The 18,135-nt window shown below is 43.0% G+C and overlaps 1 protein-coding gene across 1 annotated transcript in view; it reads right to left on the minus strand.

Annotated features, from left to right (window-relative positions):
* Window positions 1–12,981: 12,981 nt before the first annotated feature.
* Window positions 12,982–18,135, minus strand: part of RASEF (RAS and EF-hand domain containing) — a 214,722-nt gene continuing 209,568 nt past the window's right edge. The window contains exons 16-17 of the mRNA XM_029616719.1: window positions 18,007–18,083; window positions 12,982–15,190 (exon numbers count right to left, since the gene is read on the minus strand). Coding sequence (XP_029472579.1) covers window positions 15,085–15,190; window positions 18,007–18,083 — 183 coding nt within the window. The 3' untranslated portion in view covers window positions 12,982–15,084. The remainder of the gene's footprint in view (window positions 15,191–18,006; window positions 18,084–18,135) is intronic.

Here is an 18,135-nt window from a genome sequence, read left to right on the forward strand (position 1 = left end):
AGTGGATGCTTTAGGGCCCATGACTGCAGGGTCACAGAAGACTGTCACTGTGATGAGTGGGCTAGGTAAGTTGGGAGGTGATGTAAAGTAAGGGAAAAAAAATCCCTGGATAGTTGAACATGAACGCGCATGGTGCCAGATTGCAGTTCCAGTTCCAACTGAGCAAGAAGCCTAAAGAAGCAGGGGAAAATGCAAACAAACATCAGACACATACAGCCGAAATCTTATCACATCTTTATTTAATTATGCAAGCAAACACTGTTGCCATAGTCCAATGGTTGCTACATAGGCACATAGAAAGTTGTAATCAATTTTTAAGGGTCCTCTAGGAATGATGTTTACTTTAATAAAAATTAAGCTTATACAGTGTAATAAGCTGACTGCATTTTTTTGGAAAAAGGAACACACTATGAACAAAATACTTTTGTGTAGCCTACATAAAAATAATCTTATTTACAGCTTTTGTCAGAGTGAAATGTAAAAAGACATTTCTTTAAAAATAAATAAATGTATTCAGAATTCAGGTAACAAGTTCACAAATTTAAAGCTCATTTAAACGAAACAAGCCACAAGCACAAATAAATCTTGCTCAGAAACACAAAAAGAAACAAAAAACATTTCAATGCACGTATAGTGATTACCATTTTTAAAGCAAGGTATCAAATGTTTCATGATGCCATGATCTGCCTCAATGGCTTCCTGTCATTTTTAAAGCAACAGTACTTACAGGGAATTCAGTAAAATGTTAAAACCGATGAACTTGTGTAGATCATCTTTTTCATTATGGTTTTCTGTTTTGAGTTAGAGAAGACATTAGTATTTAAAGATATTTTTTGAAAAATTACTCCTACTTAATCATTTTCATCATAAAATAAAGTGTGTCAAAGCACCGCTGCACCGACTCCTATCAGAACTATATGGAGACATCATCTTAATACACTAGAGCAGTAATATAGTAGGAGCAACCTAACAATGATTCTGGGGAAGGGCATTGTAACAAAGGGTGGGTGAATATATCCACAGATTTACAAACAGAATAATTAGGAAAACAAAACACATGATTAAAACCAAAAGCAGGAGCCAACGTAGTAATTCACTAGTCCGAGGAATTTTGCTAGTGAGGGGTCTCCCATAGATAAATGATGTATGAGTTTTTAGCGACTCACTTGAGTAGGTTTATTTGTGTCCACTGATGTGTTAGAAGACCAATCCTTGAGCCGTGTATTAAACCTACAGCTATGTAGGTGAAACCTGAAGTTGCTAGTCCTGCTGCTTTAATCAATTAGCAACATGATCAGACAGAAAAGGCCACTCAGTCACAGAGCACTGAGAGCACACAAGGCATTGCTATTGTTTTGCTTAAAATGTTGACATCCAAGAAAAAAAAAAAAACACAGTTCTTTGTGTACAGTTCAAAATGTACATACTTCAGCAGCAGTGATAGTCACTACTGAATGAAAATGCTACCCCCTTTCTAGAATAAATGCCCATAATTCCTGGTCTTGTCATTTCAATGTGGAATTTTTCAATGGAACGATACATTTATTATTAAATCAGCAGGGCCACCTACTTGGTTAAAAAATAAAATTTTGCTTGCAACAGACAGGAGGCAGGGCAGAATGATTTGGGGAGGTGGAGAAAATAACAAAAACGTTATAGATTTGTTAAAAATAGAAAGTCAGGTTTATAACATAAAGTTCCAATTTATGAACTGACTGTACTCTAATAAAATGCCTGACTATAGACTCCTGCTCTCTTTCAATCATGAGACAGAGGTAGAGTCGCCAATCAGGTGCTGCTTATTCTGTTAGTTCAATTAGAATATTATCAGTGTAGATTTAAAAGTTTCTTTTGATCAGAATCAGTAAATTAGGGCTCAAGTCACTCAATTTGAAGCTGAAAAGGCCAAAGGCCAAATTTAAAAAAAACCCCATGTGTAAAATCTGGGGGTTACGCGTACTGCCGGGCCTTGCACGTGCCACGTGCATTTTAGAAGGGGCCCAGCCGCACACATAACCCCTGTTACAACCACAAGAGGCGGGGCTCAGCAAAGAGGCGGGGCTGGAGGCGGCCAGTGCAGAGGCCATTTGCTACTGTGCCTGCACGTGCAACTTGCTACTGCTCCTTTGGAGGAGCAAAAGGTAAAATATAAAAAATAGGGGTAGCTAGGATAGAGACAGGGGACAGGTAGGAGAGGGGAAGGGGAAGGGAGGTTAGGGTATGGGTTAGGGAACTGGCAGGCCGATACAGTAAAAATCGCGGGAGAGCGCCCACTCTCCTGTGCACGCGATTCAGTAAATTAATTTATTTAAAATAGGGCCCACGGTAAAAAGAGGCACTAGGGACACTAGCGCGCCCCTAGCGCCTCTTTTTGGACAGGAGCGGCGGCTGTCAGTGAGTTTGACAGCTGACGCTCAATTTTGCCGGCGTCGGTTCTCAAACCCGCTGACAGCCACGGGTTCGGAAACCGGACGCCGGCAAAATTGAGCGTCCGGTTTTCAACCCGCGAGCCCATAAAAATTTGAAAAAAAAAAAATGTTTAAACTATTTGTAACTTTTGGGACCTCCGACTTAATATCGCCATGATATTAAGTCGGAGGGTGTACAGAAAAAGAGTTTTTACTGCTTTTTGTACACTTTCCCAGTGCCGAGAGAAATTAACGCCTACCTTTGGGTAGGCGCTAATTTCTGAAAGTAAAATGTGCGGCTTGGCTGCACATTTTACTTTCTGAATCGCGCAGGTATAACTAATAGGGCCATCAACCTGCATTTGCATGTTGCGGGCGCTATTAGTTTCAGGGGGGTTGGACGCACGTTTTCGGCGCGCTATTACCCCTTACTGAATAAGGGGTAAAGCTAGCGCGTCAAAAACGCGTGTCCAAATGCGGGTTTAATAGTGCGCTCTGTATCGGCCCGTGGGGAAGACCGCAATGTGTTGCCACGCAAATAATGCACTTGTGCGCGCCGCCCGCGTATGTTTTAAAAATCTAACCCATAGTGAATAGCTATTTGGGATGGCTGGCATATTTTAAAAAATTGTTATTCACAGCTGGTGTAGAGGCTGCGTGGGAGCTAAAAAAATCTGTCAGATTAGGCACAAATGAGTCTTTAATGAGGCATTTTAGACCTACCTCCTTTTCAGCAATGCAACAAAAATTACAGTGATACAAATATCTCCATGCTGAAGAATTCTGAAGATCTGAGATTTGAATTGTTTCTGCAGAACTGAAATTTGAAAGGTTTCTGCAGAAGTGGCATCTCCTCTGGTAGTAGCTGTACTGTTTTTTATACACTACTATTAATTGTTACGCGCTCCACGCATGGTCCTGCTCACCTTCATAGTTCCACAGCGGGCCCCGGGACGACCTCCCTCGCGGTAGTTGCCAGTCCTGCCAGGCCCCGGCGTCCCGCGGAGGCAGACGCCAGGCCTCACGCAGAAGCTTGGCGTCTTTGGCCATGTTAGCCATGCCCATATGCACGCGCAGACTGCCCGGACTCATGTAGGGCCAAAGGCGGGTCCTAGCTCCGCAGCGCGCCGATCCCTCAATATAAGGAAGTTCCTGACACTGCTTCCTTGCCTTGGCAATCGCGTCTGTTTGTTCTGAGATTGCCTCTGCGCTTGTACTTGTTCCTGCTTGTTCCTAGTCTCGTTCCAGGATCCTTCTGTTCCAGTTCTGTTCCTGACTTGTTCCTGCATCCTAGTTCCTGAGTCCTGCTTGTTCCTGTGTTCGTCTATCTGTCTACCCAGGTAGTAACCTCGGGTTGTCTTACTGGTACTGACCTCAGCTTGTTCCTGACCTGCCTGCCTCCTTGCTGCCTGCCTCAAGACTCCAGCCTGCCTTTGACCTTGTCTGACCTCCGGTACCTGACCTCTGCTTTATTGACCATTCCTCAGACTGACCTCTGGACATTGACCTTTGCCTGCCTGACCTAGTCTTCAGATTCTGGCTCTGTACCTCGCCCTGTCATCACCAACTCTGTTCTGGTTCTCCCTGTTCCAACTAGCAGCCACCTTTGAACCCAATCGCGTTTCCCCTGTCTCCGTGGGCACGCCGAACATTCACTCTCTTAGGAGACCCTGCGAGGCCCACCTATGTCCAAGCGGCCCGGGTCCCTACGGGCTCCCAGTGGTGAAGCTCCTCCTAGCCTCTGTCTCCTCCAGTGCTCCACCCCCTGGGGGCAGTTACCTCCTGTTCCCTTTCAGGAGGCCTTCCACCTCTGCCCCAGGACAAGGGTCCACCCCCGAGCGCAACATTAATTGTTGATTATAACTATTAATTTTGTGATTATGAAACTATCTCAATTCCTATAGTTTCTCTATTCAGAATGATCAGCTTTTTAATCTCTTCTACATGGTGTGCCAAGTTATGATCAGCATGAGACTAATTAGATATGTAAAAAAAAAACCCTAAAAATATATATATTTCATTTTTTTCATGCCTTCTACAAATAGTTGTGCAAATGCTTATGCTGCTTCCTAGAATTTAGAAAGGAGATTTTTGGTACTATTTTTAACATATGGAGACTGTTGGTAAAATGTGTAACTAAACTGAAAGTAGAACAATAAATATATTTTCTTTTTTGTTACAAATCATTGATTCCCTTACATCCTGTGCACATGCATTGTGCCAAAAAAGATGCCTTATAATGAGGGCTGGGGAATAGGCAATGGTATATTTTGTAGTTACTCTGGCAATGTTGCAGAATCCTCTGACAGCACAACTCTGGTATCTCCAGTTTAAAGTTAGAAGGTTAATGATTTGATTATTCAGAATCTTTGTGAGTGAAACTGTTGGCTAAAAAAAATTATTAAAATGTGACATTCAGGAAAAATCTGAAAAAATGTTTTGTCTGTGCAGAACATCGGTGAGACTTCATTCAGAACGGTTATTGCTATTAATCATCTATGTAGTGCTACCAGATATACACAGCACTGTGCAGAAAGATACAGGGTACAGACAGTCCAAACAGGTTATCAAAATAGCACACTGTCTGCACTATAATCCATATAAGGTCAGATTTATTAATCTAAACGTGTGCACACTGAAGTAGCATTAGGGGACGATGTAATAGAGTGCCAAATAACTCAAAAGGTAAAAAAATAAAGCACAAGTGGATTATATTTTCTTTTGCGGAAAGGAAGATCCAGAACAAGTGCCGATTTCAAAATTTAGCTGGTTAAATTGGATTTTTACCTGGATAAGTAGCATGCAACTGCTTTACGTGCGTATTTTTGCATCTAACTTTAAAAATATATGCGAGGATGCACAATTTGGAAGTAATTTTTTTTTTAGGAGTTACAGGGTAAATTAATATACTATCGCAACAATTTTCTAAAGCCATTTCCATGCATAAAGTGCACTTAAATGTGTAAAACTTTGAACAATTCAATGTCATATATTGTAGTAATTTTCAAAAGCCTACTTACATAGGTAAAGTGCACATACTTACCCTGTCAATCTATTTGAAAATTACCCCCTTTTTATGAATTTACCCTCTCTGAGAGAGAGGTTTTATGTGTGTAAGTCAGAAGATTTTGTAAAATTATTCTTGGCAAGGAAAATACCAGTTTTACGAAAATTGCTGAATATATAGATAGGCATAGTTTAATGAGCAAAGCCAGCATGGATTTAGCCAAGGGAAGTCTTGCTTTACAAATTTCCTACATTTTTTTTGAAGGTATAAACAAACACATGGATAAAAGCGAGCCAGTTGATATAGGGGCAGATTTAAAAATGTATGCGTGCACAAATGTACGCTCGATTTTATAACATGCGTGCGCAGCCGCGCGCATGTTATAAAATCAGGGGTCGGCGCGCGCAAGTGGGTGCACACTAGTGCACCTTGTGTGCGCCGAGCCCTCGGGGAGACCAGCTGGCTTTCCCCGTTCACTCCCTCACCTTCCCCTACCTGTCCTGTCCCACCCCCAGCCCTAAAGAAACCCCCCCTGTACCTTTGAAGTTACGCCTGTCAGTAACTTGCACGTGCCTGCCAACTGCCGGCATGCGATCCCCGTGGCCAGAGGCCCTGCAGAGGCCTCTGGCCATGCCCCCACCTTGCCCCCGGACCGCCCCGCCCATTTTTCCAAGCCCCGGGACCTACACGCTTTGGGGTACATTTTCAAAAACAGCGCACGCGAACAAAAGTACGCTGGATTTTATAAGATACGCGTGTAGCTACGTGTATCTTATAAAATCCGGGGTCAGCGCGCGTAAGGGGGTGCACATTTGTGCAACCGGCGCACGCTGCCTGTTCCCTCCGAGGCCGCTCTGAAATCGTAGCGGCCTCGGAGGGAACTTTCCTTCTTCCTCCCCTCACCTTCCCCTCTCTTCCCCTACCTAACCCACCCCCCCCTACCTTTGTCGGCAGATTTACGCCTACCCAAGGCAGGCGTAAATCTGCGCGCGCCATCACCCGACACGGGGGCTGGTCTGGAGGCCTTGGCCACGCCCCCGGGCCAGCACCACGCCCCCGGACACCCCCCTCCTGCCCCTTTTACGAAGTCCCGGGACTTACGCGCGTCCCGGGGCTATGCGCGCGCCGGCAGCCTATGCAAAATAGGCGCACTGGCGCGCGAGTGCCCTGCGCGCGTAAATCCGGCCGGATTTGCGCGCACAGGGCTTTTAAAATCCGGCCCTTTATGCGCACCACCGGGTCTTTTGAAAATAGGCCCGGCCTGTGTAAGTCTTTTCAAATCTGCCCCATAATGTATCTGGATTTCCAGAAAACATTTGACAAAGTCCCTCATGAGAGACTTCTTAGGAAATTAAAAAGTCATGGTATAAGTAGCCGTATCCTATTGTGGATTGCCAACTGGTTAAAAGATAGAAAACAGAGAATTGATCTAAATGGTTAATTTTCCCAATGGAGAAAGTGAATGGAGTGCATCAGGGATGGGTTCTGGATCACTGTTTTTTAAATATATTTATAAACAACCTGGAAATGGGAACAAGTGAGGTGATCAAATTTTGTTGATGACAAAATTATTCAAAGTTGTTAAATCACAGGAGGATTGTGAGAAATTGCAAGAGAATGTTACAAAACTGGGAGTCTGGGCATGCATATGGCAAATGAAATTTAATGTGAATAAGTACAAAGTGATGCATTTATGGAAGAATAACCCAGATTTAGGCCACACAATGAAAGGTTCCACATTAGAAGCCACAACTCAGGAAAAGGATCTAGATTATTTTCTTTTACTTTTGCTTTTATTTTTTAGCTTATTATTAGGCCTGTTTTCCATGTTTTATTAGAGATATTAGTATTTTATAACTTTATTTAGCTCTTGAATTTTTATAGTTGATTTCATGGTATTTGTTTTTATGAATTTCAAGGCCACACTTTTTATACACTTTTATTTCTACTTCTAATTGTTTTGATTTTACAAGAAGATTGTTATGATTGTATTTGTCTTAGTATCATTGATTGTTATTATTCCTTCTATTATGTTGTAAACCTTTATTATGTTGTAAACCGTTACGATGGTCTGTCCTAGTGATGGTATATAAAACCTAATAAATAAAAAAAATAAATAAATAGATGTCATCATTGAAAACACATTGAAATCTTCTGCTCAGTGTGCAGCAGCAGGCAAGAAAGCAAATAGAATGCTAGGGATTATAAGGATAGGATTGGAGAATAAGACAGAGAATATCATAATGCCTCTATCACTACACAGTGTGACCTTATCTTGAGTATTGTGTGCAGTTCTGGTCACCATATCTCAAAAAAGATATGGCAGAATTAGAAAAGGTACAGAGAAGAGCAACCAAAATGATAAAGGGGATGGAACAATTCCCCTATGAAGAAAGGCTAAAGAGGTTAGGACTCTTCAGCTTGGAGATGGCTGAGGGGAGATATAATAGAGGTCTATAAAATGAGTGGATCGGAACAAGTAAATGTTAATCAGTTGTTTACTCTTTTGAAAAGTACAAAGACCAGGGAACACACAATGAAGTTACTAGGTAATACATTTAAAACTAATAAAATATATATTTTTTTACTCAGTACGTAATTAAGCTCTCTAATTTATTGCCAGGTGACATGGTTAAAACTATTAGTGTAGTTGCATTTAAAAAAGGTTTGGACAAGTTCCTGGAGGAAAAGTCCATTGTCCATCATTAAATTAGAGTTGCAGAAATCCACTGCTTACTCTTGGGAAAAGCAGCTTCGAATCTATCTACCCTTTGGGATCCTGCCAGGTACTTGTGACTTGGATTGGCCACTGTTGGAAACAGGATACTGGGCTTGATGGACCTTTGATCTGACCCAGTATGGCATGTTCTTATGTTTTATGTCTACCAGTTTGCCCAGTCCATCTTCTGCTCATCCAGACTTTCCTGGTTCTTCAGCCAGACCTCCCCCCAGTTTACACACACACACACCCTTTACCCAATCTGTATTTGACAATAAAGGCTTTTATTCTCACTTACACCAGATAATTAGCAGGTGTAAATATGGGCAAATATCAGACTTATGCACGTTACTTTTGCAGGATCTAAAATAGTCTCTTAGACATGTTAACTGTTGAACTGCCCAGGAACGCTCCTGGACTACTTTATTTATTTATTTTTTTTAAACACGTGCAAGTTTGCTCATGTATGCCTACTTACACGTATTATGTTGGAGCTTTTAAAATACCACTATATATACTATTTTACATGTGTAACTGCTAATTTTTATGTGTGCAATGTTTGAATATTCACCTTTAAGTGATTAGCAGAATAAAATATATCCAGATAACTTGTGGGTAATCCCAAGGTAGGCCTCATTTATCCACATAGCACCAATATTCAGAAATTTCTGGCAAACTTTGGTCATGATGCACAGAAGTCCAAAAGTGTGTGTGTGTGTGTATATGTATATATATATATATATATATATATATATATATATATATATATACACACACACACACACACACACACACACACACAGTATATACTAGGGATGTGAATCGTTTTTCAACGATTAAAATTATCGTCCGATAATGTTAATATCGTCTTAAATCGTTATAGAACACGATACAATAGAAATTCTAACGATTTATCGTTAAAAATCGTTAAATCGTGTTAGTGCGCACTAACTCGATTTAGTGCGCACTAACTGAAAATGATACAAATAAACACTTTCCAGGTCACTGAAGGTCAGTTAGGGATGAATATGTGTTCCTATTGGCTGGCTGCCCTCTTATCTATTGATGTTACCAAGGTTACCACTGAGGTGATGGTTGGGGGGATGGGAAATGGAACTGGAAACTAACGAACACCAACAGAAAATGAAACAAAGTGTTCACACTTCCCAGGTCAGTAAAGGTCACTTAGGAATGAATATGTATTCCTATTGGCTGGCTGTGCTCTTATCTATTGATGTTACCAAGGCTAACACTGAGGTAATGGTTGGGGGGATGTGAAATGGAAACAGTTGGAAGCTTGACAAAAAAAGTAATGTAATGATCAGCACTCACGTGACTAGAACTTGTTTGTTTATTATTTTTGTTAGCAGGCACCTGAAATGCTAGTGCATGTTGAATTTGCCAATCACTGTGCATTTTAGAAAGGTGGTCCTGGCTGGAACTGTACACAGTTCAAATATATGTAATTGATTGTTGGTAAGTGTAGATTTTAAGTGATTTTCCTGCACACAGTGCCCTAACCCTGGCACCAGGGGTGTTGAGATCTTCCTGCACACAGTGCCCTAACCCTGATACCAGTCTGAGACAGCTCCCTCCCTGCATTACTAGTGAGAGGCTGGCTTCACAGACAGGGGGGAGCTGCCTGACCCTCACTCCTGACTTCCCCCATGTCCCAGCTAGTGAATGGTGTGTGGGTGGGGGGGGGGGGGGGGGAGGATGGTGAAGTCTGAGACAGCTCCCTCCCTGCATTACTAGTGAGAGGCTGGCTTCACAGACAGGGGGGAGCTGCCTGACCCTCACTCCTGACTTCCCCCATGTCCCAGCTAGTGAATGGTGTGTGGGTGAGGGGGGGGGGGGGGAGGATGGTGAAGTCTGAGACAGCTCCCTCCCTGCATTACTAGTGAGAGGCTGGCTTCACAGACAGGGGGGAGCTGCCTGACCCTCACTCCTGACTTCCCCCATGTCCCAGCTAGTGAATGGTGTGTGGGTGAGGGGGGGGGGGGGGGGAGGATGGTGAAGTCTGAGACAGCTCCCTCCCTGCATTACTAGTGAGAGGCTGGCTTCACAGACAGGGGGGAGCTGCCTGACCCTCACTCCTGACTTCCCCCATGTCCCAGCTAGTGAATGGTGTGTGGGTGAGGGGGGGGGGGGAGGATGGTGAAGTCTGAGACAGCTCCCTCCCTGCATTACTAGTGAGAGGCTGGCTTCACAGACAGGGGGGAGCTGCTGGACCCTCACTCCTGACTTCCCCCATGTCCCAGCTAGTGAATGGTGTGTGGGTGAGGGGGGGGGGAGGATGGTGAAGTCTGAGACAGCTCCCTCCCTGCATTACTAGTGAGAGGCTGGCTTCACAGACAGGGGGGAGCTGCCTGACCCTCACTCCTGACTTCCCCCATGTCCCAGCTAGTGAATGGTGTGTGGGTGAGGGGGGGGGGAGAGGATGGTGAAGTCTGAGACAGCTCCCTCCCTGCATTACTAGTGAGAGGCTGGCTTCACAGACAGGGGGGAGCTGCCTGACCCTCACTCCTGACTTCCCCCATGTCCCAGCTAGTGAATGGTGTGTGGGTGAGGGGGGGGGGGGGAGGATGGTGAAGTCTGAGACAGCTCCCTCCCTGCATTACTAGTGAGAGGCTGGCTTCACAGACAGGGGGGAGCTGCCTGACCCTCACTCCTGACTTCCCCCATGTCCCAGCTAGTGAATGGTGTGTGGGTGAGGGGGGGGGGGGGGAGGATGGTGAAGTCTGAGACAGCTCCCTCCCTGCATTACTAGTGAGAGGCTGGCTTCACAGACAGGGGGGAGCTGCCTGACCCTCACTCCTGACTTCCCCCATGTCCCAGCTAGTGAATGGTGTGTGGGTGAGGGGGGGGGGAGGATGGTGAAGTCTGAGACAGCTCCCTCCCTGCATTACTAGTGAGAGGCTGGCTTCACAGACAGGGGGGAGCTGCCGGACCCTCACTCCTGACTTCCCCCATGTCCCAGCTAGTGAATGGTGTGTGGGTGAGGGGGGGGGGGGACGATGGTGAAGTCTGAGACAGCTCCCTCCCTGCATTACTAGTGAGAGGCTGGCTTCACAGACAGGGGGGAGCTGCCTGACCCTCACTCCTGACTTCCCCCATGTCCCAGCTAGTGAATGGTGTGTGGGTGAGGTGGGGGGGTGGATGGTGAAGTCTGAGACAGCTCCCTCCCTGCATTACTAGTGAGAGGCTGGCTTCACAGACAGGGGGGAGCTGCCTGACCCTCACTCCTGACTTCCCCCATGTCCCAGCTAGTGAATGGTGTGTGGGTGAGGGGGGGGGGAGGAGGATGGTGAAGTCTGAGACAGCTCCCTCCCTGCATTACTAGTGAGAGGCTGGCTTCACAGACAGGGGGGAGCTGCCTGACCCTCACTCCTGACTTCCCCCATGTCCCAGCTAGTGAATGGTGTGTGGGTGAGGGGGGGGGGAGGAGGATGGTGAAGTCTGAGACAGCTCCCTCCCTGCATTACTAGTGAGAGGCTGGCTTCACAGACAGGGGGGAGCTGCCTGACCCTCACTCCTCCGGGGTGATCTTCCTGCACACAGTGCCCTATCCCTGATACCAGGGGTGTTGTGATCTTCCTGCATGCAGTGCCCTATCCCTATTAATACCAGGAGTGTTGTGATCTTCCTGCACGCAGTGCCCTATCCCTAATACCAGGGGTGTTGAGATCTTCCTGCATGCAGTGCCCTATCCCTGATACCGAGATGTGTGCAAGAAGATCCCAACACCCCCGGTATCAGGAATAGGGCACTGTGTGCAGGAAGATCACAATACCCCTGGTATCAGGGTTAGGGCACAAGTTCTAGTCACATTGACTGATCACATTACTTGTTTTGTCAAGCTACCAACTGTTTCCATTTCCCATCCCCCATATACTGTCAGTGGGAAGCTTGGTAACATGAATAAATAAGAGGGCAGCCAATAGGAATACATATTCATTCCTAAACTGACCTTAACTGACCTGAAAAGTGTCAAATTGTATCATTTTCAGTTAGTGCGCACTAACTCTCCGTTAGTGCGCACTAACTCCCGTTAGTGCGCACTAACTCGAGTTAGTGCGCACTAATCGGAAAAAACGATTTTTAACGATTTTTTAACTAAAAAATCGTGCCTAACACGATTTTCTTGCCCTGCCACACGATTTCTATCGTTAAGACGATATGGAAAACGATTCACATCCCTAGTATATACATACATATAAAGGCGCACACACAGGAAACTAAACCCTTCATATTAAAAGAAATCAATTCATTACACAATGAGCTTGGGATTCAAAACAGAGGGTATAAATCACTTTTTTTCCTGTAATTACAAAAGCATCTTGATGGAAAATCTGCTATGAAGCAGGCAGAAGTCCCAACTTCCGCTCCTCTTCTTCTGAGCTGCCTGTGTGAACTGCTGCTTGGCTTATTCAATTCCATGGGTTGAGCATTAAAGGTATGATGAATTAACTGCAAAGTTACTGAAGCACGTGTTAATGGCAATTTGGATATATAAAGCACCTCCATCCAAACCAGACAACAAAGCACTTCACAATTTTTAGTACTTCAAAAACAGAAACAAAGCCATGCTTGGAGTGGAAGACAGAGTGGCACGTTTCTGACACCTCAAAAACATGTGCAAATGAAAAGAAAGATGAAGGAACCGTGGAACTTTTCTTATTACCCAATATAGCTGAATAAACTAAAATACAATGACATAAAGTGATTTGCCTACAACTGGAGGATGTCTTCAATTCACATTCTAAAATATATTGACTCTTAATTGCACCCTCTCACCCCAGCTTCCTTATTATTTTCAGTGGGGGTTCAGGGATTAGTAACCTGTGCATGGTGATTTCCATTTACTTTCATGTTCACATAGTACACTAAAGTCTATTTACACAGCAGACACTAGTTGTAAATACTGTACACTTACAAAAAAAAAATCTAGTTAAGGAAATTTACACCACAGAAATATTTTACTGATTACCAGCCTTCAAAGCAGCTAGCAATGGCACATGATTTATCCTTCTTACCTAAAACAAAGACATGGCAGATTAACTTCATGCAGGTCTTCAAAGATTCAGCAAGCATTTATAAAATACAATAGAAAGTGATCCTAGAATTTATTCTGTATTTTCCTGAGAAATCATTCCAAAAAGCTCAAGTCACATGATACCAAGGAGGCTTCATTAAATTGCACACACTGGCAGCTGAGTCGAATGCCAGTTCCAACTTCCTAACTAGTTGGTACTGAGAGGGATGTAATTACACAGAAAGCTTACAATAACGCAGGCTTCTTTTAACCCAGTTTGGCAAAAAATAAAATAAAATAAAGACTAAAGTCTCCAAAAAAATTGGAGTGGACAACTGCCCTTCAGTAATTGTGCATATTTTATTTTAAAATTTAAGTCTGATTATTATTTTGAATTCTAGATCCACCAGATTTGGATATGTAGTTTTGTTTTTTTTCACTTTAAATGATTTACAAAACTAACTGAAGCCTGGGTAGGCTTACACCATTTTAACTTTTGTCTGAAAGTCTTCAAACATGTTCTCAATGCCAGACATTTCAATAATGGAGAAGATTTAACTTTATCTTCAGGCCAAGCCACAATTTTATAGCTACAAAGTCTCTGAAGATGATTTTTATTTTTAACCAAAAAAAGTTGAAAAAGAGTTTTAATAGACTAATTCTGTGATGTTATGGAGGGGGACTATTTTATAAAAAGCACAATAAAACATAGTTATAAATAATACAAGATACCATTACATTTGTTTCTAGTCACTTGCCAAGGTAGAGTCAACATATGGTCAATGCACAAGCAACTTGCTGAACTCTACTACTAGCAAGGCATTAACAACAACTGACTACCCAATTCAAAGACATCCATACATATTGTACAATGTAAATCAACTACTTCCCACTAGGGATAATAGGGCTACCCAATCAGTCTGGCATGCCCCTGTATATACTGTAGTATCTCTGTACCAGCATCCTGTATACAATATTTTTTAAAAATGACTTTATAGGCAACCATGGCTTTTTATTTAAAAAAGTATCACTGAGCTTGTTCTTTAAATGCTGATCAAGAGTGCATACGTACACTATAAGACCAATTATCTTAGCAATCTTAATGTCAGCAACATGGATCTCCCTCAATGGCACACAAAGTACAAAATTGAACAAGGTAGTTAAAACTACTTAAAAATATACCTAAAACAGCACAAAACCATGAAGACATCGGAGCAGAAAGTGTTGTTCTCAACATGTGTCTGTAGGAAAAACAATCAGTGAATGTGACCCCATATAATCTACACATGGCTGACTATCATGCCAGAAATTACCTCAGTGGAGAGGAAGGCGGTATAAAAAAATCCCATGCTGACTTCGTATGCCAGGTGCCTATTGTGGGTTCAGTCCAGGCCACCTCTGAAGCAGGGCGTGTCATTTGGATCTGCTCCTCCAAGCCGTAGCTGACTTTGCCCTATCAAGGACAGCCTGTGAACTACATACTTGCTTGATCACCAGCTGCGATACGATCACTTCCACAAGGTGACACAGCAACCGAGAGCAACAATAACCTTCCTGCCCAACCCCACATTGACTTATTTTGACAAATGCTCCACATACCAAGCAAACACAAACTGACTCACTTTATAAAACAGACCACAAAATGTTGATTCTGGAACAAGACAGGATAGGTCCAGCTCAGAGGACTGAATAAAAATGACAGCAAGGTCAGATTAATCCAAATCAGAAGGCAAGCCAGCATGTGTGTGCATGTGTAAATGTAGGCCAAGATTCCATCTGTCAACCATCAGGAAAGAACTTAGAGATATTTAAATTCTTCCTATTTTTTTTTTTTTAAACAAACACAAAATAGTCCTTTCAGAACTGGCAGCTATCAAAAGCGATGTTCTCGACAAATAAAAGGGAAATCTGTTGATTAACTGCAGCAGTTCTTCGTCTGCGAGGATTTTCTGGAGGCCATTCCTGCCAGGTTGGTTACAGATCCCCTGTCATCCTCACTGTCACTCCGTTTCCTCACCTCACTGCAGAGGAATAGATAAGGACACAAATTCAGCTCAAAACAAATTTATGTTGTTGGGCTGATGAAGCAGCTTCACACAGTGCACATGCTCAGTCCAGCATTAAACTTAAACTACCAAACTGCACATTTTCCTGAACATATCTCACCATTCTGCAAACAAGTAGGTTTGCAAAATGAAGACAAATTTTGAAATAATGATTTATCTTTTCTAATGTCACTCAAAGAATCAAAAACATCTCGGGCAAAAATCAGAAAAGATAAAATCAGTACAAAGCTTTGTTTCGTCAAGTCGTCAAAAGTCATACAAGCATATATTGACTCTCACTATCTGGTTTAAATATTAAGGATTCAGTGTGAAATATTTGCACTTTTCAATAATAGAATACTTGGAAATATACAATATGAATATACAGTGTATTATTTTCCATGAAAATTTTAAAAACTAGAATTCAATCATTTGTTTTACGAGTAAGTGTAGAACTGTATGGCAACTTAGAAGGGTATTTTGTTGTATGTGGAGGGGGTTGTGGAGGCTGTGTGTGTGGAGAGGTAGGGGCTATTTGGAGGGGATGTGGGGGGTAGGGCATGTATGGGTGCAGGAAGGTGTGTTGGTGTGTATGCTGGGGTCTGGTATGGGGTGGTATGTGTGAGTGGGAATTGAGGTGCATGGGGTTGGGTGCATACTGATGGAAGAGACTATAGTATCCCTGCCCCCAACGCTTCCTTCCCTTCTCTCATACCTCCCTCTCTACCAACTCCCTTTTTTCGGTTTCTGCAACAGCACTGCCAGGCCATTCCTGCATCAATCTTTCATAAAACATGCTAACAAGCTCTTCAGATCATTCTACTAATCAGTTTCTATAAAACCACAAAAATATGTACGTAGCATATGGACACAATAGCCTGTGCACAAAAAGATTGTACTAACACATTTACACTGTACCGTAGGAGAGAATAACAATCACTACATTTTCTCCTAGTAAGTTTACAATGGCCATAGAGCCAGTACACAATATTTGAGCTGTACAGTGCTGGACTGACTAGGGCAGAGATGGCACTCTTCAAGAGCCATAAACAGGCCAGATTTTCAGGATATAATACAATGAATATGCATGAGAAAGGTCTGCATGCACTGTCTCCACTGTATGCAAATGTATCTCATGCATACTCATTGTGGACATCCTAAAAACCTGGCCTGTTTGTGGCACTCGGGGACTGGAGTTCGCCATCACTGGACGAGGGTCTGGCCCTAGCACTTCCACTCATACGGCCTTCAGAACAATTCCAGCAATGGTCAAAGCAACTGCTGTGTCTTCACCATCACAACACAGAATACTGCTAACATCTGGGGACTAGGGAGGTGTCTTTGCCATACCTCCAGGGAAGTCGCAGAGCCACAGGGCACTCCAGGTGAGAGTCGCTTTTGGTATCTCCTTACATTTCTGGCTCATGCGCTCACGGACTGACTCAAAAGAGCAGCATGGCATTTTCCCATTTATCTTTCTTCTCCTTGCCCCCCCCCCCCCTGGTGTGGCACCCAGGAAGGTCACATTTCTTGCCCATCCTTATGATAGCCCTGCATACCTCATACAAACATCTCCTTTGATGCTTCAACGGGGAAAGTCGTGCCAAAATGACAACTTTCCTCCTTACTCCTCTTGAAATAATTGTGACACAATGGGGACAATGTTCAGTGGCATTTAGCCAGATGACTCACAAGTTCTCTGGATAAATACTGACTTCTTGATATTTTCCCCACTTATCCAGCTAAAGTTTGCTCAGGTAACACATTATCCAGCTAAAATGTAGCTGGATTACATAGGCGTGTACTGTGAAAAATACAATGGCTTAGTGAATGAGCTCCTAACCTTCCTCTCACCCCCTCAAACAAAATAAAAAAAAATCCCCGTCTATTCTTTGCTCTCGCTCCTACTAACTACTTTCAAAACCACTCCAAAAATAGTCCTGAAATTCACATTCTCTAGAGAAGCTTCCCCAACTACCAAAAATAAAAATCTTATTTCAAAATATCTTAAGCCCCTGTGAAAGTGAAACACCTTTCCTCCTACAAAAACAAACCAGGAAGCGATTTCTGATTTCTTAAGAGCACCCTCTCCTCACACACACCTTCTGATAGGCAAATCTGACCAAATAAAGTCAAACAGAGGAATCAGAAAAAAATAATTCAGATTTAACTTTTAAAATCCTTTCTGAAAAATCTAAAGTAAATCAGCATTTGGTTTAGGATATGACCAGTTTTATCAGCTCCTGCTTGTAGCAGTGTTATGCACAAACACACTTATTTAGAGGTGCACTTCAGCATACTCTGAAAAGTAACGTGTCTAATATCTTCCAGGAAATCCAGCTGCACTCACATGTTAGCTTCTCAGGGGTTAAAAGGCACATTGTAAGCAATGTCCCAAGGCTGGGCAAAGCTCTCACTGTAACCGGCCACATTGTCAGGAGTTATTTGCTCACTGCAGAGCTCTCCAATGTCTTTATATACACTTGCTCATAAGATCCTGGCTTCCAGGAAACAGATCACAAGGTAAGTTAGCTATTAATACAAACCCCCACCCCCAAGGTATTTACAGAGAACTGGATATGCTCCTAATGCATTTGTACTAGTGAGTAGAAACTGAAGTTTTTCAGTGTTCCCTGAGACCCAGTATTTCATGTTTCTAAGAATCCAATCAACCTTTTCTGTTCCCATCCTTGAACCATGAAAATGTTCGGTATGACTTTTAAATTAATAACCGATATGACAGGTTTGAAATACGAAGAATATTAAAACAAATACCGTACAGGATAACATACCGAGCAAGATGAAGGACAGCTTCTACTATATTACATCCTTCCTTTGCACTTGTTTCACAGAACAGTGCATTATATGTCTGAAATTAAAAAAAAAAAACACAGTTAACCAAAATATGTGTTTCAAGCATT

This window comes from Rhinatrema bivittatum, chromosome 1 (assembly GCF_901001135.1).
Source record: "Rhinatrema bivittatum chromosome 1, aRhiBiv1.1, whole genome shotgun sequence".
In the NCBI taxonomy this organism is placed as follows: Eukaryota; Metazoa; Chordata; class Amphibia; order Gymnophiona; family Rhinatrematidae; genus Rhinatrema; species Rhinatrema bivittatum.